The 23591-nt window shown below is 29.7% G+C and overlaps 1 protein-coding gene across 3 annotated transcripts in view; it reads left to right on the top strand.

The window, feature by feature from the left end:
* The window catches only part of LOC122569522 (forkhead box protein O), a 299531-nt gene that overhangs the window by 158099 nt on the left and 117841 nt on the right, over nt 1–23591 (top strand). For all 3 annotated transcript variants that reach the window (XR_006317492.1, XR_006317493.1, XM_043730681.1), the window contains exons 2-5: nt 16665–16786; nt 16868–17062; nt 20728–20843; nt 22681–22910. Coding sequence is in view for 1 of the 3 variants with exons in the window: in XM_043730681.1 (XP_043586616.1) it covers nt 16665–16786; nt 16868–17062; nt 20728–20843; nt 22681–22910 (663 nt within the window). In the remaining 2 variants the exon portion in view is untranslated. The remainder of the gene's footprint in view (nt 1–16664; nt 16787–16867; nt 17063–20727; nt 20844–22680; nt 22911–23591) is intronic.

Here is a 23591-nt window from a genome sequence, read left to right as displayed (position 1 = left end):
CATAAGTATACGTCCACTTGTTTCACTTTTTATTTTTTCATTTTGAATTAAGATGTGGCTTCTTAAAAAATATTCTTCTGTTTTATCATAATCATATTCACTACCGATCATAAGTGTAGAGGCATTCCTTTATATTTTTTATATTTCTTTGTTATAATATTTCATTGTACAGACATATGGCAAATTTTTCAAAAAAATTCTTTTTTCAATTATTGTCGAAGTATAATCGTTCCTTCAGACAGTTTATAGCACATAATGTTCTTGCTATATTGCGGATGCTCTTTTTATATGATGAAATGATAATATATTCTATAATTGCATTTTATCGTATAGGTAGTAGACCAGCTTTTTTTCCTCTGTGTTATCTAGATTATCCTATAAATATTTCATGCGTGAAAAATCTGAATAATAGGTATTTAGCCACATTGACTTTCTTCCACAAATTTGCTATTAAATATACAAAATAAAATTTAATACGTTGTATCGTATTGCTTTAACTATTGTACATATTACGCAGAACGAATTACATATAAATTATTATTTACTGTTACAAACAAAGAAAATTAACTGATTTTTGTCATAGCGTGTCCTTTAAGAATAAGGTGATATATTACTCCTAAACTTTAAATGTTTGATATATCGATATATCATAATAGTAGAGATGTTACGTGTGAAACTATGATATAGTCTAAATACAGAATTATAAGTTATTATATATATTTCGCGTTAGAAAGAAATTATGCATTTTTGATTTGATAAATTTAAATACTAGCGATGAAAAATAAAAGCATATAGAATGCGAAGAGATAAAGTAGCATTTACAGACTAAAATTTACAGTGCTCATAATTTTAGTTTTTAAAATGAAGCGTATGAATGTATGTTTTAACAAATAGTAGAATATTGCAAATGCAAAAGTGTGGAATAATGATGGAACGTAGAAAATATGTAAATTTTAGGTTGAAATATTTACATAAAAAATTACAAATTTTACCGTGAATTTTTTATTCACAGAAATAACCTAAAATATTTCAGAATTCCAAAATGTGTGATTAAAATAATGTAATTAAATCATACTATATTTTAAACACAAGTTTGTGAAATATATGTACTATAATTCTAATGATTTGAAAGGTTACTGATAAATACTGCAACTTAAGAATTAAATACCTATCAGAATGCGTTGAGAATATTTCCAACAGTAATAAATTTATTTATTAAATTTATTAATTATCAAAAATCGGAAGGGACTACATATTTATAAACATGCTCACTATTTTTTCTTTTCTAGTTACATATATCAGTTGTAAATTTTATGTTTGTGAAATTTCAAGTTTCTAATAATAACAAATTCTGTTGTATTTTTTAAACTTAATTTAATATCTTTTATAATCAATGTGAATATTATTCATCAAATAAAATACAGATAAAAAGAAACGTAATTCGTGTATCAGTTATAGGTAAAATTATAAAAAAATAGTTAGTTAATCCTTTATAATGGCTTGACTGCATATTTTATATAATATGCCGATAAATCTTTTCATATTTGTTTATCAACCACAGATTTCAAATCAATGTTTCAAACTAAAATACAGTGACCAATTTTCATTTGTTACATATATCAGCTAGCAAACTTCTGGTTACAAATAGTTACAATAGAAAGAAAGAAATTTCTCCTGATTCGCATAGGAAACTTGTCGAAAAAACCAGATGGATTTTTATTATTACTAAATATGAATCTATCATTGGTTCTGTCTATCATAAAACATCGATCATAGTCTAAGCCAACAAAAAGCTATATCCAAATCAGTCAATAACATCTTGAATAGTAGAACTATCAACCTTAAATATGTTATACATAGTGAGCTAAAATAAAAGCAATGCGCAAAAATAAATAAGCGCATAAAATATATGTAACCTTGCATATGCTCACTAATTGCAAAAATGAAAAAATTGATGTAGCAGTCGCTACCTTAAAAAGTAAAAAGGATGGGAGGAGGAAACGGGTAAAAGTACTTACGCAAAAGAGTCAGACATCAGAGCACGAATCGGTCGATCATGAAAGATCCGAGGTGGAACGCATTCGGGAATACCGTTTCCTCGCTATCGGAAACTAAGGAAATGGAGGGGAAACTGATTGGAACTGTTAACGTAAATACGTGAATCGATGTACGCGATCGGAAATCGGGATTAGTGAATTGGCTCACTGTTTCTCTCTTATACCCACTTCTATCGCTCTTTCTGTTATTCCCTTCTTCTCTATTCCTCTCTCTTTCGCGCGGACTTCACCTTTTCCCTCTGTCTCTGGCTCCAACCCTATGCTAGCCCAGTGATTGTCCTTTGCTATTCATTTTTCAGTTTCTTCGTATTTCTTGTTTCCCCCCTTCAGTTCATTCAAGATCTCCCCTCAGACACTGTTGCCAGTTCACCGACAGTCGGAATTGAACGTTCGATCTTGCATTTGGCTACTAGTCTAGATTTCTGATTTGAGTGGTTGCAATCGAATGGAATCCGCTTTCTCGTACAGCTTGCTAGCCTCCGGCCGAATTAACTGAATCTACTTGTCGCAGTATTACGCGCCAGCGAGCGTTGTATGCGTGCTGTTCCTCTCCACTCGTGATCTCTCGTCTTGTGCTTCTAACCTTAAGAAAGCTCCGTTTCTCATCTTTAAAACAGCTAATTTTACGGAATGACTTCTGGATTTCGAAATTTTTTTAACTTAATGATGATTTAATCTTTATCCATTCTTTGTTTTTTCAACTACTTTTGAGGTTTGACAGGTTTTACAACAAAAAAATCGATAGGTTCATTTCGTTCAGGTCTCATCCATTCCTTATGACAATTTGATGTTTTGCAATGAATGTAGAAAACATGAACAAGCAAGAATGTAGGAAGATAAGTAGTAGATAAAGATGGAAAAAATTGTAGAAAACGAATGTATATATGTATGAATGTATTTTTTATGCTGCTCAATTCTCAAATTTTTTTTGTACTTCGATTGATAGATTTATATGAGATGGATTGTTTGATGATTTAATATGAAGCGTGATTTGTGAGGCTAAATAGATTTAACATATATAGCTTTCGTACTCATAATTGGAATAGGCTACTACTTTCTCAGAAGTTGTTATAATTTTCAGATTTTTGTTTCTTCAGAATCCTGATTGGCAGTACAAATATCGTATTATATTTATTTGTAGATGCTCTTTTAGAATTCTTACAATACAATAATTTTACGTAATGATAGATTTTATACTGAAAATTAAGATAAATTTACTTTTTCCTTACGAATTGTTGGTTTTTGTAAATGATATAGAGTAGTAAAGTAAAGATGACTCGGTTGGACAGTTTATGTAATACATTAAGATTTGAGCACATGAATTTGAATTTGAGCAAAAGAAAAAAAGAGAAAGAAAGAAATCTTATGTTGCAACTAAAATTATTTTAAACTAAATTGAAAGATTCACGATATAAATTTTCCAAGTAAAAGTGTTGTCATTAAATTTGTAGCAAATCTTATTTTGCTGAACAGCTGAGAACCTAAAATTAATTACTTCCTACTTATATATTTTTATATATGTTTAAGTAGTATGATACCACCCTTCCATGGTAATATCAAATCATTCTGAAGATTATTGATTTATATACATATACAATTGATTGATTATAACACAATACATAATATACATATACAGAGTAAAGCATCTAAAACAGGTCACCTGAATGACTTGGAAATTGTATGTTTCTTAAATCATTTTACTAGATAATACATAAAAAAATTTATCATTCTCAAAAAAAAGTTGACATAACTTGTCCTATCACTAATATTAGGTGATCTGTTTTAGGTGCTTCGCCTGGTACAATTCATTCAGAATTCATTCAGTAATTCATTCAGAGAAGGTGTTACATTTATACTTTTAAATCTCTGATCAGCTAATTACTAATAGTAGGATTTATTTAATTTATTACAATAAAAATTCAAGTTTGATGCTATAAATCAATTTGAAAAAAGTTTAATAACTCATGCCATGATAAAAATTGTGCATTCGTATTAGAGTACATGTACACGGTAATTATACTTAATTTACGAAGGTTCGTAAATATTTCACGTTTTGCAAGCTTTTCGCTTGTAATATCGACGTGATTATTAATTGAATTTATAGTAATTAATGCATACGCCGGTAAAAATTAATCGTACGCGTATCATTTTTGGATTTTACTTTGAAAATTAAATTAAATCCAACAGTTCGATGATTCGCGTCGCGACAGTTTCATCAATTTCATTTCACCCTATCCAACAAGATTTTCAATGCATTGAAAAGTAAATGGAAAAACATTGAAAATAGCTATTCTGTCTTCTTTCCCTGCGTTAACTTCATGAAATATTCAAATTTTCGATGTTATATTACTCATTATAATTTTAACATTTGTATACCATATTCATAAAAATTGTTCCGAACTGATAAATTACTGACACTTTGTTTTTAATATCTAATGTGTACTATACTTTAAAAACTACACTGACAGAGAAAAATCGCTTTTGGATTAAATTGCCACATACAGGATGAAAGCTTAATTAAATTATCTATCACAGTAAATATTTCATCCATCGAGTAATATTTTTGTTAATTTTTTACAATCACGAATTAACTTTCAATATGGTAACTTGTCTGAAATCATATTTCATTTTTCGTAATTTATTTTTTCGCAAAACTAAGCAAGTACTAGTTATAATCTTATATTGAACTCAAACTTTCAAATCTCAAGATTTATGCCTATTATTTTCGTCATCTAATGATTATGTCGATGAATTTTTTCTCACATAGAAGAAAGCATTATTTAGTAACTTTAATTAATTAATCTTATTTGATAACCTTAACGAACTTTATTTAATAACACTCTGCATTCTCAAAATTTCCACGTTTTCTGAATCTTACCTTTCTTAATCTCTCTAATAAATCATGAGCAGCAAATTTTGCACAAAACATCAATGTGCTTACATTATTTTTATCATCAAGTCACTATCGCCCTTCAATGTAGTTATTATATAATTCTTCTTTAAACAACAGATCCAAGTTCTCCGACACCTTCCATTTTTTAGATTTCCTAGATTTTTCACAAAATAAGGAAGATATAAGTAATGAACGATACTAACAGCCTCAAAGTCGAAAGAGAAAAGTTCGATCCAAGATACATATAGTGCATAACTGATTTTACATCCTAAAAAGTTTTGCAATTTATTTCTTCGCCGAGTCGTCTAATTAAAATCTCTCGTTGAAATCAATGGAAAGCACGTGCAGTGTGTTTTCTATCATTTCGCGATCTCCTGGCCAACGCACGACACGGGTACACGGGACATACAGGTAAGCGATTGTGCGATCGATCCCTCATTGATCGCCTAGCAAATGCTTTTTACGAAATTGACTTCGTCGATGGAATTGAATTAATGTGTACCGAGATGTTCGTGCAGATTGCTGGGATGGTCTTGTTGGTAGTCTTGGCCGATCGCTTGTGTCGGCCACTATCTAATTACCTTAGAGCATAAACGTCAGCGACACAAAGCGATGTTGAAAACTGCCCTCGTATCAGTGTTTCAATATCGTTAACATCGCCACTACTGTAGCAGGGGAACTGATAAAAACTGACTGCTTTCGGAAATACTTCGACAATGACAGATTATCTTCATTTCCTACGTTTCAGTATTTCGAACGATTAAATAAGTGAATTTTATTTTTAACTGTTGATTCTACCATATACATTACTAATATATTATTAATATCTATGTATATACAATAATATCTGAACAATATATTACATTAGGACTAGGAGATGAACGCAATAAGTGACATTTTCTACTTTTAATAAGGGATATTTAATTTTAAACTTTTGTATATCTTATCATTCCTAGTTATTCCCTTTTTAGATGTAAAATAAGACTAACAGAAAAATGTCAGCGATATATATTTCTATGACATTTTCTTATAATGTTCATATATTACATGTAATGTAATTATTATATTAATCGATCTGTATATCATCATATGCATAATGATTTGTATCATTAATATTCTTTGTGAAAATGTAGCACGATTAGTTTTGTAATGCATTAAAATTGAGAAATGTTACTTGTTGAAAGAATAGCCAAAGAACTGATTTTTTCGCAGCACTATTCAGGAATAATTAGTCTAAAAATTCTAGGTGCAAGACAAAAGTAAAATAAGAATCAAGATATTCATGATCATCAATTTTTATGACCATTATTTATGTGGTAGTAAAAAAAGAAAAGAAATTCATCTCTTCGTCTGTCTTTTTTGATAATAATATTATTTTATCACTCTCTGGAAATATTTAACCATAAAGAATTTGGAAAAAATATGTTAAATATAATATTTTTTATGTAAAGATGATATTTGATATTATTAATATTATACTATCAAAATGAATATTTCTTTATAGAACTACGAAACTCGTCTACATGACTTCAAGTTACTATACAGAGTATGTCATTTGAATCTTCCTAGACAAATATCTCGAAAGATATGAGACATATAAAAAGATGTTTTAAATAAAAGTTGTAGCATATTGAGGGGAACAAATTGTGTTATCGCCTATTTGACATTGTGATGACATTGAGAAATCTTTTAAATTCGACTTCGAATTTTTTAATTGGAATCTATATTTTCAAGTATATCGTCTTATGGTTGACATCAAGATACTTTCAAAATATTACCTAAACATATTTTTTGTATAAACCGTTCTCGACATATGATTCTTTGAATTCAGTTATTGAATTAAACCTTTAGACAAATGATGGTGGTTTAGAACTATTGTTTTCGTACTTACGACGATAAAACAGCTCTATTTTCTTTTTCTGAAAAAAGAAGTGGTTTAGCACCACAACTGTGCTGCATATGGAACGCGCGGTTTTTGAATGTCCGCAAACCGCAACTTTAGTGTCTACTTCCTCTCCATAAAGAAGAGTTTTAGAAGGACAGTGTATACTGACAAGACAAAAACCACATCCTCCGCATTAAAAACAAGTTTTCGTTTCCTTCCGTTCGTGTTCCACTACGATTTGACCAAATTTTCATCGTTATATATATGTCTCAATATTTTGCCTGTTTCTCTTTTCTATTTCTTTCTTTGTGTACGATTCTATGCATTTTTTAAAACGTAATTAGAAATTATTTATTTCGTGTAATCACTTTTTTATTCAATATTCAAAATTGAAGAGCTTTCTGAAAGGACCTAATACTAGTATGTATCGAATACGTGAGTCACGAAGAAAATCGACCAAGAAATTAAGAATTATCTATTTTTAGAACTTTTTTAGAATTTCTAATATACAATATATTTTATTTATTCATGTTTTGAAATTAACACAATTAAAAAATATTAGTCTCTTAAGAAATGGGAAGGTTTGATTTTGAACATAATATTTATATAACATATCTTACGTCTTAATCTTTATATCTTTTTTTAAGCAAGCTTATGAATAGAAAAGATCCTATGAATCTATGGTATATACATATGTATACTAAGTTTTATAATTATACAACTATTTATTCTAATTAGATAACTATCTATTCTATAATTTATTCTTAAATTAATATAATCTATCCTTTTTGAAGAAGAGAAGAATAAATTGTTTCCTAATCATTTCAAATATGGCATATTTTATCCCTCAATAAACCAATTACAAAAGATTTAATAAGTAAAAAATTAAATTAAATATGTAAATTCAATAAATATTTAGTATCTAATACATTTAGTACCTATTACCTATATATAGAAATATATATAGAAATTACCTATATATAGTATATATTACCTATACATAGAAATTGAAAGTTTTTCGGTGGTTTTATCAGTCGAGTATATTTTTCAATGAAATAGTTGAATTATTATAGAAGTATTATTCATTTTGTAAAAATATAAGAGAAACAAATATTCTCAAGAATCATTATAGTCATCAATTCAAACGTAATTAATATTAAAATGTTCGAACTAAGCTTTGATCCAATTTACTCAATTTAGTATTTCGTTTTTTCTAGAAAGCCCCTTAATTGTGCACGTGATATATTAGGTCTTCCGAAAAGATTCTTTCGTTTTATAAGGAAATAATGGATGCACAACATTTTCCGTTTTATATTATATTATCGAATTACGTGTGATCCATTTTGTTCTATCAAAATAAAGATCACAACGTTCGACAGATTAGGTTTCATGTTTGTATAAAGATGCGTTGTTGTAACAGGACGTGTCTGTAAAAGAAAGACACTTTTCGGACAACCTAATAGATGTGAAAATCTGAACATAAAAATAATTTACTGAACTTATTAAAATTTATTCTCAAAACATTTGTTAAAGTATGTCAAAATATGCGAAAACGTGGAATTGTACGATGTTAAAAATCCAATCGCGTTTAGTCGAAATAAATCATAGTGCACTTGTGCAAGGTTGAAGCGTGCATGCAAGAAACTTCAGAAATGATACAAGCTCATGGGTGGACATGATTTAAAAATGAATTCGATGACAGTGAATCGATCGTGGACAGACTCGCCAGCCAGCCCATCTTTATGCGCACATGCGAATGAAAAATTAAAGCATTCGTGTCAGATTTGACTAACGATCGTGGTTTATTATTCAAATTGGTGCTTGTCTTGACCACTGTCATTGCGAATGCTCTGTGATGAATTGCATCGAAGAGGTAAAATATGTACGTGTTTAAAAAGTTCAAGTGAAGTTATAGAAATCTTCTAAATTTAAAGATATCAGGATGTTGCTATTTTTGTACAATGGACATTAATTAATTCTTATTGATAGTGAAACAGTTTATACAATGACTGTGTATCATACATTTTTAAAAATATTTTATTACATATCGCCGGTTTCTTAGAAAAATGAAATAACTAAAAAAAATATGTTGTGGAAGATATTGGTTTGAACTAGAGTTCGAAGTAGAAAATTAGTGATTATTCACTTATTTAACAAGGAACCTTTTTTTCTTTCTATTTTAGATCGAATGATACCTTTTAGTTTTTAGAAGTTTCTAGTAAAATATTGTTTGTGTACGTATACTGCTTAATATTTAGAAAGATGTAAGACAACACTATTTTTATCGTAATATTATTTTTATTAAATAAGGCAATTTTATTTGATAATTATGATAGTCCTATCCTAGTAAAATGGTTCATTCTTATAACTACGGTACATTCTTATAATCCGCTAGGTTTCATTGAGAGAGGCACCGTACCAAGACGGAACAAATTTTGTTAGAAAACATTAAACTCGAAGTGTAAACTATTCAAGTAGGAAGATATAATAAATAGTAATTAACATTTACATAAATACTCCTTTAGTCTCAGTCATCATAATCTTCATTACACATCACAAACCAATAAAAAAAAAAATAAATAAATAAATCGTAATCAACGATTTGGATATTTTTATTATCCTTTATTTCTGAATAAAGATATCTACAATTAACATTAATTAAATAAAGTGAACCAACGAAATCTCGTTGTTTTTCTCTATTTATTTGTGATTACCTATTAGAAAAGTTTTCTAGAAATAAAAATTGGTTCTGAATCGTCTTATCATCTGTGTACAAAAGGCTTCTTTTTTCATTTCATAGCGTAATATTTCATTCTGATTTCTATCATATGTTAATTATGTGGCAGCATATGTAATTACGTGACGTGAACAATTTACTTTCTCTTTGGACAAGGTTAGAAAATAGACAAATTAAAAAACTATCATAACTTTTTTATTGATTTAACAAGCATAGCATTACCTGGAAGTTTCATATTTGTATTCTTATATTTTTTAATTGATACTTTATTCTTTTTTCCATTACACTATTATAGGACGTTACTGCACTATTGTTGTACAGTACACGCATGTACTTGATCTATTTGTATTAATTATTAATTTCTCAATTTCTGGATTGAAATAAGAAACCATAATTAATTAGAATCTTTTTTACGTTAAGAAATAAAATTTGAGTAATAAATAAAATTCACTTTTGTAAATCATAATATGCAATAGTAAATTTCCATTAGATTCGCCTATTTATATAGTCAACACCGCACCTTTTTATTTCACCACAAAAATGGAAGTTAGAACAATATAGCTTACTCAAAATTTGCCAATAACCAGTCTCGTAAGAACAAATACCAAGATACGAGGTTAATATGCGCTGTCTTAGCAGTGCAGCGCATCGTTCCAGAATGGTTAATCTCTACGGTATATAATTTTCTGGTGGTCATCGATTCGGGGTCGATTACAGGCGCGAATACTTAAACGAGCACTTTTGTTGCCAAGAAACGAGAGGGACTTTCGAATTGGCTTATCGCATCACCCTGCGGAAGATAGTGGACATTCCACGACAGGACGTCCAGGACAAGTAAGTATATGCTCTATAAATTGCGCGTTATACAGTCCATTCGGGAACGAGATAACCAGGTTCGGTTGTCCATGGTGCGATTGGTCCTCTTCATCGCTCCGTTCCTTTCGCCTTGCCAACGGGGGCCGTTTCCGCGGACTTTATGCGGTTTTTGACGAAAGTACCAGGAGTTTGTGACCATCAGAATCGACGAGCAATTCTTCGATAGAGCACGTCCTTGAATGGCCTCTTGTTCCTCTTGTTCGGGATCGTTCCGTCGCTGCGTAAAGTATCCAGATATGCAAGCAGGTTGTCCACCATAAAATTACGCCATTCGCCTAAACCGGTGCCGATGCTAGAAAATCAGGCTTTCACCAGCCGAGCACTCTGCTTCTTGCTTTTCGTTTTTCGAGATGCTCACTTTTTGGCAATGTTTCGATCTTGAAATTTGTATAAACTTGCTATATCGGATAATACTAATAGAATACTAATAGCTGAACTCGATCATAACTGCATTTCAAACGAAGTTAGAAAAACTTAATACAGGAAGATGTTGCAAAAGAATTGGCATTACTGGAACTACGATAATAAGGAGGCAAAAATATTTGAATTGAAGGAATCGAAGGGAATTTTTGCATGCTCGATGTTGTGTATCATACACAATGAGTAAAATTGATTTCAACTGGACTTGATTTCGACTGCACTTATGTTTTCTATACAACACTATCCGAACAAATATATTTTTATAATTAATAGAAACATAATTTTATCAAAGGCCAAAAACTTCAAATAGGAAAGGATTAAAACGAAAGGAAAATTGAAATTACTCAATAATGCCATTTAACTCTACTTATTTTAGACCCTATTAATAAATATCAAACTTATGAGTCTCAGCTATTGATTTGTGACTTGTTTGATTTCGTTGACGTGTGACTAACTCGCGTCATATTTTTTAACACGCTTCTTTTAGGTCTTAAATGATGTAGCACAATATCCCCAAGGAATAAGCACGTTTACATTTTTATAGTGTTAATTAACTGCTCTATAAATCATTCGATCGTAGTGTGTCAAGATTTTGTTTTTCAAATGACTCACGATTTTTGCACCTATTTTGAGTTTTCATATCTTGGTATCTCATAGATCTTTACGACTGAACTCTTCCAACATTTCGTTCAATCTTCAATCTTTAAACAATTAACCATTCCTGGAATCGATCATCTTGAATTATCTCATCTAATGAAAAGGAACATACAGATATATCGTGGCAAAAGTATAGATCGCTTTATTTCAGGAGTCCACAGTTTTTTGTCGTTATGTCTTCAACAGAATGGATACCATTAACGTTGAAAGTCTGGCCATCGATTTTACCAATAAAATCTAAGTTTCGTTTTGCCTCGATACTACGTAGTCTGGCGATTTCGTTCTTTTTACGAGTTGGTACACGTTATTCCATGCGCGTGTATATGTGTGAGCGCGAGCGTTTTCTATATTTCAATAACAGGAACAAAGTCTGGCAACCGTCATATCGCGACTGATTTTAACTACACTTCTCGTTCATTGTACTAATCAAAGAAAAAGTTTTCCCCGACAACCGTTGTCTTTTTATTTCCTTCTTTTGTTGCTGTGCCCGTTGCGTTTGTTCAATTCTCCTCCCATTTTCGATTCTCTTTTTTTGTTACGATATCTTTTGATGTGTACACTTGTTAAATATTATTTGATACAAAGACTGTAAAAATGAAAAATCTATATTGTAATGTACGTTACGTCTGAAATGTCAAAAGAAAGGTATATTATTCGATTATATTGAAAATATGTCCGACAATCCTGAAAATTCTACGTTACATTCAATTACATTAAATTATATAATTGTATATGAAGAATGATTTAATCGGAATTCTGTTGTTATAAGAAAAAGTATAATATTAATATTAATTCATGTATTCGTAATAGTCATAACATTGACATTTTAATAATAATTGCGTACATATATGAACATGTACGAAAACAGGAAGTATGTACCCAGTGTACGTACTACAGACTGAATATTTATAATTACTTTGTTTTCAGCTTTATCGATATTCAATTGCATACGTTATTAATTCGAAATTAATGTGTCGCAAAAAGAGAAGAAACTTCAAAAGATGTTACACAACTTTGTCGTAATATACATGATTTCGTCAATCTTCATCGTCGTCGCTAACATCACATATTAGAAATCTTACATTCTTACGTATAATTCATTCAGTTTTGACTAAAAATTAAAGAAAGGAAATAGCATAGAGGCGAATAATATGTTCCGCAATAAAGGGGCGAGATGGTTTGTTGGAAAGCCGAAGAACAAATTCTTGCCGGTTCATTCGTCTCTTCTTGTCGCGTCCCCATCAGGACTCGAATGGTCGGGATCGATTTGAAAATCGGAATAGCGGCGCCAAAAATGTCTTCATCTTCCAAGTGTACCGCCGATAAAGGCAGGGAAATGATAGGGCTGTAAACTCTCGCTGTATAACCCGCGACTGGATGACTCGAATAGCTGGATCGCCATCGTAGAACCCTACGACGAGTCCGTCACCCAGTGAAAAGGTAAAAGGAATCAACGATGTGAATCGATCGTAAAAGCATCGACATTGGTACTCGCGAAGTGCAACCACCCTGTCGATAAATACTTTAGAGTTTAGCTTCTCCGATCCGCTGTTCTTCAATCTTTGTAGGTATTCGATTGTGCCGACGGAACGATCGGTCAAGACTCAAGAGCAGTGACCGCAATAAAGACAGGAAACACTATGGTGTAATAAAAGTAATGAGCTACACTGTTTGCAGATCTATTCACCAGTGAATCCATTTAAACGTCAAATCAGACTATCAAGATACGAGTACGATACGCGATACCGTTTTATTGCGACTAACTAAGAGTTAGTTAGCTCAGTTATTTATAGGGTGCATGAATTGAGAGTCTTGAGAACGTGTCTTGGAATACAAAATTTTGGCGATGGGAAATCGTTTCTTGATGCATGATCGTTGTGTTCGGAGTGGAAGTGTTTCATTTAGATTTTATGATTTTATTATGTTGCGATATACGAAGGCTACATGAGAAAATATAATAGGGCCATTCCTGTTGATATTTTTACTTTTATGTTACAACGCAGTAGCGACTAGAAAAAAATATCTTAATACGAAATGGTTAAACAAGAGAATAACCCGATAAATCGATAAATTCGAAAATATTATTAACAGTTTGAAAATTGATGATAAATTCAGAATGTTTTCTAAGAAATTAGCACAGTTATTACGTTATCATGATTTAATTAATATTAGCCTGGATAATTTATGTTGGTAAATATTTTTTTAACGTTCAGGTAGATGACAAGGACAAATATTGAATTCCAAAATCAAATAAAAATAGGTCTAATATGGAATTGACAATGAAAATGAGTTGACAATGTATTGAGTTTTAAAATACTGTTCGATGAAAGAAAGAAAGTTTATGATTTTCACTTATGACCTTTATATGAGATGTCCGATTTCATAAAATGAAGAATTTGTTTGTTTTTCAGTAGAGTCTTCTTTTTATTAATAGAAGTACAGTTTATTTAAAATTGATATATTTTTTTTATAGAGATACAATGCCTCCAGTACCATTTTTGAAAAATATTTTTCCATTAGATTTTGTAAAACACTGCAAGTTTACCTGTTACATTTTGAAGACTGGCATTGTAAGAAGAGATTTAAGAAACTAGTAGTGAAACACTAAGTACGTTCGTTAGTTGCATCCTCTTCAAAGATCAAAATCATTAAAAATCATATTGTATAGCGTGTATAGTATTTCATCACAAGCTTGGTTTCAACGACCAAACTTATGATAGAAAATGTTTCGAATTTCGTGCTTACTGATTATATCGTTGCAAAGAAAATCCTAAATAATTTTCAATACTATTTCAAACAAAATATATACGAAATGAAAGAACATAGATCGATATCCAATTTTACGTGAGTTATAATGCATGTAAACAATATATGTACGTATTCCGCGATCCAGTCTGGCTAACGAATTTGTAACTCGACAGTTCATATGATAGATAGAATTTAATATAGATATTTAGGGAATTTTTATCTATATATTGTTTAATTTATAGTTTATTGCTTTTGTACGAAGAGAAGTTATATGAAAATAAAGTGTGAATATCAATGAATAAAATAAGTGAGCACGATAATATTTCATGAAAGAGAAGGATAACGAAGAATGGTATCAGAGCTATTTCCTTTTTAGAGTATTGGTACTTTTTCGTGATACAAAATAGCTAACAATTTTTCTTAGAACGCGTATATATTTATATACTTTCCTTTCGTAATGAAGTCTATTATGTTCTTAAATTATTATCTAATTCTGATATTCTTTATATATTTATTTGTCGTTGAATTAGCTTTTTTGTATGTAATAGTATATTTGTTGTATACTATTGAGAATTTGTATTAACAAACTAAATAAGAAGTAGAATACTTACAAAAGATAACGATAATAATACGTAATCATTATGCAAATTTGTGCATATATGGTTTATATCAGACTAAAATATTACATATAAAATACAAAATATCTACGCTATAAATTGCAATATACTAAAATAAATTTTTTAGACACAATATACATAAATTAGTAAGAAAAAATCTTAAACGACATACAATTATTTTTTTTCTTCAATAACACAGTAAAAATCACGAATTACAAAGAAATCTTAAACTTTTTAAACAATGAAACATTTATTATAAATTCAAATCAAATTTATCTGTATATAATATTCGATCACAATGTGGAGAAGCTCGAATTGCGAATCACGAATCGTGCGGAATAAAATCTGCATTTCGAGCAGACACTACTCGCGGAACGATGGCATTGGGGACAGATTCTTGTAATTTCGGAAAGTTCGTACGCGTCCGGAGAACGAAGAAGCATCAATTTTGCAAAAGTAATTTTTATTTGCCGCGGTATCGTGCCACCGGCTGCTTACGTAAAAGCTTTCTTCTCCGGGCTGCTTTGTGCATATACGCGCTCGCGTAGGAGATACTGCTATGGGACGAAGACGAAAGAAAATTGTTATCGCTTCTCAACGCTACTTTCATATTAGGGTAGAAGCTTTCCGAAATTTTTGGGAGGAAGAAGGGCTCGGGTGACTACGTCGATTCAATTTGCCTAATGAACAAGCCTGGCTTAAACCGTCTCTGTCTACGGAGCACAATAAAACGTGGCTCTCATGACTCACTCTTCGGAATCGATTTTGTACATGGTATAAAACTACTCTCTCTCTCTCCCTCTCTTTCTCTCTATCTGACAATGCGAACGCTTCGCGTGGAGTTCGCTCGGTCGCGTCGGTCATAGCGTTACGCGTGCGAGAAAGTAAGACAGTAAAGGGAACTGGTATTGAGATATCGCGTGGGAGGGGCAGTGGGTACCGCTAGGTGATCGTAAATTTCAGCGAAATTGAAATTATAAAGTTGCTGTAAAAGCGGCGCGGAAAGATTTCGACGAATGATAAGTCCTTTAATTTTTACCTCTTGGATTTATTACGTTCGAACATGAGTAAGAATTTTCGAGACGTTATAGTTAAGTCTTCTATCGAAGAAAGATGATCCATATAAAATTTATTTGATACATTCTGTATTATATATGATTTACATATCGCCGTAATTCATATATAAATTATGAAGAACAGATGGATAAAAGTGATTCTCTTTTTATAGAAATAAAGTTACGAAGATAATCTTAATTTTATATATAGTTTTATTTGTGCTTTTCGTATGTAAAATATTCCAAAGTGCTCTTGTTACACACAATTCCTATTCAGTGTCACGATGTTCATACAGAAAAAGCTATAAATAACATATTTTATAAGACTGTTTAAATTTTTCATATTTTTATTCTTAATTTCGTATACTATTGTTTGTTATTAATTGGTATATCTAGATATTAATTCCTTTTCTCCTAGATATAATCATTATATAAAATTATATTCACTTATAGGTAATATATACGTTTAGAAAATGCTTATGATCACCAACCAAATAATATTTTTAACGAATTATTTAAGTATTGTGTAATTTATATTAGTACTATTTAATTATCTCTTGAAAACGAGATGTTTAAATTATTCTGTTTCAAGTAATAGTTTCAAATTAAATCAATTTTGTATTTGAAATGAGAATTTTCCTAATTTATATATATATGCGCATTAAATTCTTGCTATCTAGAATTTACTCTAAAACTGGCACATTTCTGTTTGTTTATAGAACTCCATAAGACATAATCTGTCATTACACAGCAGATTTATGCGAGTGCAGAACGAGGGTACTGGGAAGAGTTCCTGGTGGATGATCAATCGCGACGCGAAACCAGGCAAGTCGCGTAGAAGGTAAGTCGTTGTTCATTTTGTGAATGATTCGTCGTTGTCACGGTGCACACACAGACCACGATCTTCGTTGATGTGTCACAGGGCAATAACCATGGAGACTAGCAAATTTGAGAAACGACGTGGCAGGGTGAGGAAGAAGATCGAGGCGCTAAGAAACGGGGGGTTGCAAACTGACGCAACGCCTAGCCCCAGTAATAGCGTGAACGAGGGGTTGGATCTCTTCCCGGATAGTCCTCTTCAACCTGGCAGTGGATTTCAACTTTCACCTGATTTTCGGTATGTCTATATTTGATTTTGATTTGCATTATTTTCATTACGTTCGGAATTTTATAGTAGCTCCGTGTTCGATCGTTTTCTTCTTTTATGCTTTAGTCTGAACTATTTGGCTAAGAATTATAATAAATTAGTTAGTTATTGTATTGAACTATTGTTTGATCTCTGAGAAACGATTGATTCTATTGTTAATGGATTTAAACAAGACCATTTATCTTTGATATTCTTTCTTTTAAAAAAATCTTTCTTCTCTTAACCCTTAAATCTTATTGTGGCATTTTGTACTACCTATAAATATTAGTCAAGTTATAAACTATTATAATTTGGTTTTAAGTAGTACACGAATAGACTGCGGATATTTATACATTTATAGAAGTTATATATTATACATTTATAGAATATTATATGTATAAACGTGCTCATTACGCTAAATATGCAAGCATGGGCAAAATATATTCAAATTATATTTAGTAGAAATTTTAATTACTCAATCAAATGTATTGGTTTGTTTATATATTTACAACTTTTCTAAACAACTGGAAAATACAAATTTAGCACATTAACGAGATACTTAATACAAAAAATAAGAATTTCTGCTTACGTTCTATTACTTTAGTTATGTTCATAAAATTATGAATTTGCATAAACATTAACAATTTACGTATGATGACAGATATATATTTCGATAATCCTCAAGTTTAAATTGAATTCTATAATTGTGACTTTGAAGTCAGATAAATTCATTATTGAGATATCTCAGAATTCTATCAGACAGTTAAGCATTCTCATCTTACCACTATAGTTAAAAGACAAATAAAATTCTATTTCCCTTTGATAGGAATGTATTTATTCGCATCATCATGATAGAATCGGTGTGAAGTATTTATGTACAGTAGTTTAATACTTGATTTTATTTTCACAGATTTTGTGAGATATGAAAAAGTTAATACTTATTTATTATTATTATTTATCACTAATTACTTTATGTTTTGTAAAAGCAGTTCAATATTATAACGGAAAAGTAATTATACTTTTTATCATGTGGTATGAATGAAAAATGAATAGAAAATATTTATCTTAGCCAATTGGTTGTTAACCTTTCAATTGAATTTTATAACGTGAATTTTTCGAAAAATAAGATTCGTTTTATAATTTATTAATATAGATGTTGCATTGATTTTAATATTTTTATGCAAGAAATTGTCAAACATATTTCATGGAACTTACCTATATTTGATATCTAAAAATATTTTATGATTACTATAACAGATTATTGTCTTAGCAATTTATCTACGCTTTAGCCTATTATCAAATCAGCGATTCATAATTAAAGGGAAACTATAAGAATTTCATAAGCTTAATTATTCCAAATGTTATATTTTAAAATTATTTTTATAAATGCCTGAAAATTTAATTAATAAAGTTTAAAATAAAATTTCTTATTCGAATTTAACGCGATGTTCTGATGTTTTACTAAATGAATTTTCTATTACACCCTTAAGTACATGCTTTATTTAAAGTCCAATTTTAGAACGTTTCTTCTTTCATTTATCTTGTTCATTGTTAATCGTATTTAATTAGTCGTGCCAATCATCTTCAATTATAATAAAATATAAAATTATAAAATACTTCCATCGCTGCTTTAAAGAAAAATTGTTTCTGAAGTTACCACATTGCCGTTCATTCTTTTTTTCATTTACTTATATCGTTCAATTTAATTCAGTCCAAAATTTGACATAAATACATTTGATACAAGTAGAAATACATGGTATTCTAAAATAATTCATCTCTGAAATAATATTTTACATATATTTTACATGAAATTTTGAAGGTACCACTTTGAAGCAATATGTCATTGACTATACTTACTTGTTGTTAACTCAAGTTAAATATTTTATATTTTTATCTTAGTATTTATTTTAAATACTTAGTGTTAAGTGAGCGCAATTTTTTGAATAATAAATACTAATAAATAAAGCCATTGCCGTACAACTCACGCATATAATGATTTGTTTTTACAGAGAAATAAAATTAACTTCTATAAATAAAAGTTTGACGAATTGGCATTATAAATTATGTACATATGCAAAAAATAATAATAAAATAAATTAATGATATAAATAAAAATCTCAATATAACTTTTAGAAATAAATACAAGAATATGAAATAAAATAACTTAATTTTGCAAATCAAACATCAAAAATAATCTTTTACACATTTTGACTTTACAACTTTTGATATAAAATTGCTGTTTAAATTTGATATAAAATTGCATGCAAAATTGAACACATAAATTGATTATTTGCTAATTATTATATATTCTGAAATTGATATTTAACTATTAATAATATTACTTTTATTGAAATATTAATCAACATTAATCCAATTGAAAGGTTAATGCAACTTTATCTCTCATATATTTTATCTATCAAATATTTTTATCATTAAAATATTTATACTTAAATTAGATACAATCGTAATGTATTATACAAAGTAAATATATTTTTTGTTTTTCATTTATTATGCTTACTTTTAAGAAATATCGCGTATTATTTACAAATTGTTTGCATTACAAATTGCTCGATATTGAATATAATTCTTATATTTATTTTTGTATAACACATAGTTAAAAATATCAGCTGCAATGCGCGCTATTAGCAAAAAGTACAGAACCACTATTTTATATTACGCTTTTGTACTAATCGTAAACTACACATAACGCACCACTCTTGCTTTATAAATAGTTTTGCAAAGTACATCATAGAATATATGTACGTATTATTGGATTATGTAATAAGTTCATATTTCCGTCCGTGTTTCTTCAAAAATACGTAAAAGTTTGTTAGATCTTTTATAAAATCAATTTGATCAACGATGTGTGTATGTATCTTCTTATTTTATTATCCTTTGTTTTCTATACGATCACTTCAAATCCTATCGTCTGTCCTTAAATTAAAAAATTTCGATATGTGTGTGTGTGTGTGTGTTTGTGCGTGCGTACTTTTACATTCTTTAAAGTATTTAATGATTGCTTGTATAAAAGTACTTCAAATACTAAAATAATTAACATAGTAATGAATAATGCACTAAATTTTCCAATAATTTTAAATACATACACACATATCGCAAAATCTAATATTTTTGATATATCTTGAAAGAAATCTGTTTGTCGTAACAAATAATTCTTTTACTAAATATTCAGGACTTTTTCGTATTAATTTACACAAACTTTGTTCGTGTCTCTGATTCATGTAGCGTTTATATAAGTTCTATAAAGTATCGTAGATTAACAAAGCAACATGTAAGATATTTACGTTTATCAGTAACATCTATGTATTTTTTCATTGTTTTATTCTTAATGAATTAAATAATTCAATTATGTTATAAGGAATATAACAAGAATAATAATACGAAGAAATATAACAGAGATACTGATACTAAAACATAATTATGAAAATATATATATAAATATTATTTGTCCTATGTTGTCCATTGCAATTGTCACAAATAACGTTGTTATTGAGTAATATTCCTCCAAACATGACATTGAAAAGGGAATAAACTTATTACATAATCTAATATTCGTGGCCTCTTTCACTATCTTGCGTATTAGTTTATACTTTGATATCTGCACATTTAAAATACATTTGAACTATTTTTTATTCGAGTCCTCGAGCTTCAAGCAATGCCTCATCCTGTGGTCGATTAAGTCCAATCCCGGCGATCCCTGGGAAACCGGAATGGACACCAACATACACACCCTCTTATAGTCCAGAACAATTAGGTACGCACTACAATTTCATATATGTTTCTCTTTTTCTTTCGCCAGCGTTTACCGTTTATCTTGTACCAGTATTATTATTTTTTCTTTTCTACTGCACTTTCAATACACGCTCAGCATGATTAAGATGTCGAAAGTTTGGTACGCGAAGCTTAGATAGCTCAGCGCTTTCTTAAGAGTTAGACAGTAATTTCAGTCAATTTTATATTTTTATTATAATCCCAATATACTGTCCTTTTATGATTATGTGAAAGTAGAGGCTACAAGTTTTGGTTGTTCAAGGTTACTGAGTAATCGGTTTTATCACAATATTTGACAGTTGTCTATCTTTTTATTACATATTTGCTTTATATAGATATATGAATACTGTAATATATCGTTAACTGCACAAATTACACTTAATTAGTAAGAATTGGTAAGAATGCCAATTGACTCATAAAGACATTTTTGTAAAGTCATATTAATAAACGATTTTAGATTTGAAAGAACATTTTCAAAGATATCAAAAAACACCAGATCTCATACTTTACTTCACTTTCATTCTAAATATTAAGTAAATGTACGTTGCTATCGTTATACAATTCTTTATTACAATGACGAATATTTCCTTAATTTATATTGATTATAATTGTGTATATCTTAAATTAGAATTATTGAAGCAATGTTGATCAACTTTTGAAATCATGTAAATTATTGTGAGTATAAATTTACACAAATATATTCGCAAATATATATAAAACGGATGTGTGTATACCTTCCCTTATAAATACTAAAACATTTATAAATATTAGAATAAAACAAGGTGAATTTGACAAGAAGCTGTAAAGACGTCATGTTCGATATGTCAACAAAAATCCCAGCAATTATATAAATTATTGCAAATGGTTCGCACAATATTTTTCCACGTATTTTTGTACAAACCGTTATCTTGTGCAAATATAAAATTCTAACAGTTTAATTATTTCCCTAATAATCGGAAAGAATTATCACGTCTTGCATAAGACTGCCAGTGTCCCCTTGCACAATTGAGCTAATATTATTAGGAAAATTTTACATAATACAAGTCGAACTTTCTTGTATAACAACAACAATGTTAGTAATAATATATCAAATAAAAGTTGACAACTAAATTTTACAAATTGCAAATCATCTAATTATCAGCATCGCCTGTTCGACGTAAACATAATATAACTTACAGTGATTACGAGAAGTATTTGTGCATACACTTATTTTTTAACGAAGTGATTTTTTATCAATTTCTACGTACATATACATTTCATTTCCACAATATCACATTTGTATCGTCATATGAAAATACCGCTAAATTTATTATACCTGAATCTAATTAATTATCATGTGAGTATTACAATAAATACAGCGATGTATAAATACTATTTGTAGATACTGTGTAATTTATGCGTTGCTAAATTACTGATATTATTCGTTGATAAATTATTGTGCAAGAAAACCTAAATGTTTTAATATTTATGAACAGAAGTATAGATAATAGATGATAATAGTAAAAACAAGAAATATCTTATTAGAACCATAAATATTTACAATAGAAACTTAACAAATTCTCAATCATAAATCTATTAAACGACGAAGAATAAACTGTTGAGAAAATAGGAGTTATATCGTTTTCAAGCCATAGAGAAACATTTTCAGATGACCAAAAATTACCAAAACTTGAAACTTCTATTTTGATTGACATAACATTATATTCCAATACCGCTTGGAACCAAAGCTCTGATGGTGTAGCACAGCATGAAACGCACGTATAAAAGCAAATAATAGACATACAATTAACACATTTTCTTTTCACTGAACACGACCATAGCCGGTAGCCTCGCGGAAACGATGAAACTGGAATCCTACCAAATGTACCAAACATCACCGTCCAGCCACCAGCAACAGACCGGACCACCACCTTCCTATTACGAGACCCAATATCAGAGAAGTAATAGCCTGTCGACAGGATCGTCCTCCTTCGCTCTGCAGCCAACTCCTCAATCAGGAAATCAGCAAAGATGCCCGCTTCACGGTCTGCAACCGTGTGCCTGTCAAATGGTAAGTGAACAAAGAAGTCTGAAATGACAAGCTGCATGTAACATTCAACCACTGGGAAGGAACAAAGTGTAGCAAAGCCTTTAACCCGACTCCCGTAATCCGTGAAAGGAGGAAAGACTGGATAATGCTGATTTAAAGGTTTCTTTTCGCTGATTGTTTTGAGATGCATACCGTTCGTCGCAAATGGCATACCTAACAAAGGCAATAAACTTGGATTTTTGTCTACTTTTCGTAGTCTTTGTTTGATGACCAATTTGTTATTCTTGAAGGTACTTGATTTATTTATCCAATGTTTAGAGTGCTAAATTTTAGTATATCATTTTCTAAATCTTTATATCTTTTATGCAAACTGCACATTATTATTGTATAATAATTAATAATTAATACTATTTTCATGTACAATAATATTTAAGAATATATTAATATAGCGTTTGAATACTTTAATTCTTTGGACATGAAACTACAGTAAAAATTTAAAATTTCTTTTAATTTAATATATTTTTGTTACACTTAGATGAATTATTTCAATCTGGAAATATTTCCAATCTATTTCTAAAAAGTAATCTCATTACATTAATTTTGATTTCCAATTCTACAACAAGAACGAGAACATTGATACACTAAATACATTAAATCTCCTAACTATTTAACACGATATATTGTTTACTTTGTAACAAAATG

The sequence above is a fragment of the Bombus pyrosoma genome, linkage group LG7, assembly GCF_014825855.1.
Source record: "Bombus pyrosoma isolate SC7728 linkage group LG7, ASM1482585v1, whole genome shotgun sequence".
NCBI classification, from domain to species: domain Eukaryota; kingdom Metazoa; phylum Arthropoda; class Insecta; order Hymenoptera; family Apidae; genus Bombus; species Bombus pyrosoma.
Note: the sequence above shows the minus strand (reverse complement) of the source record. Positions and strands in the feature narration are given on the sequence as shown.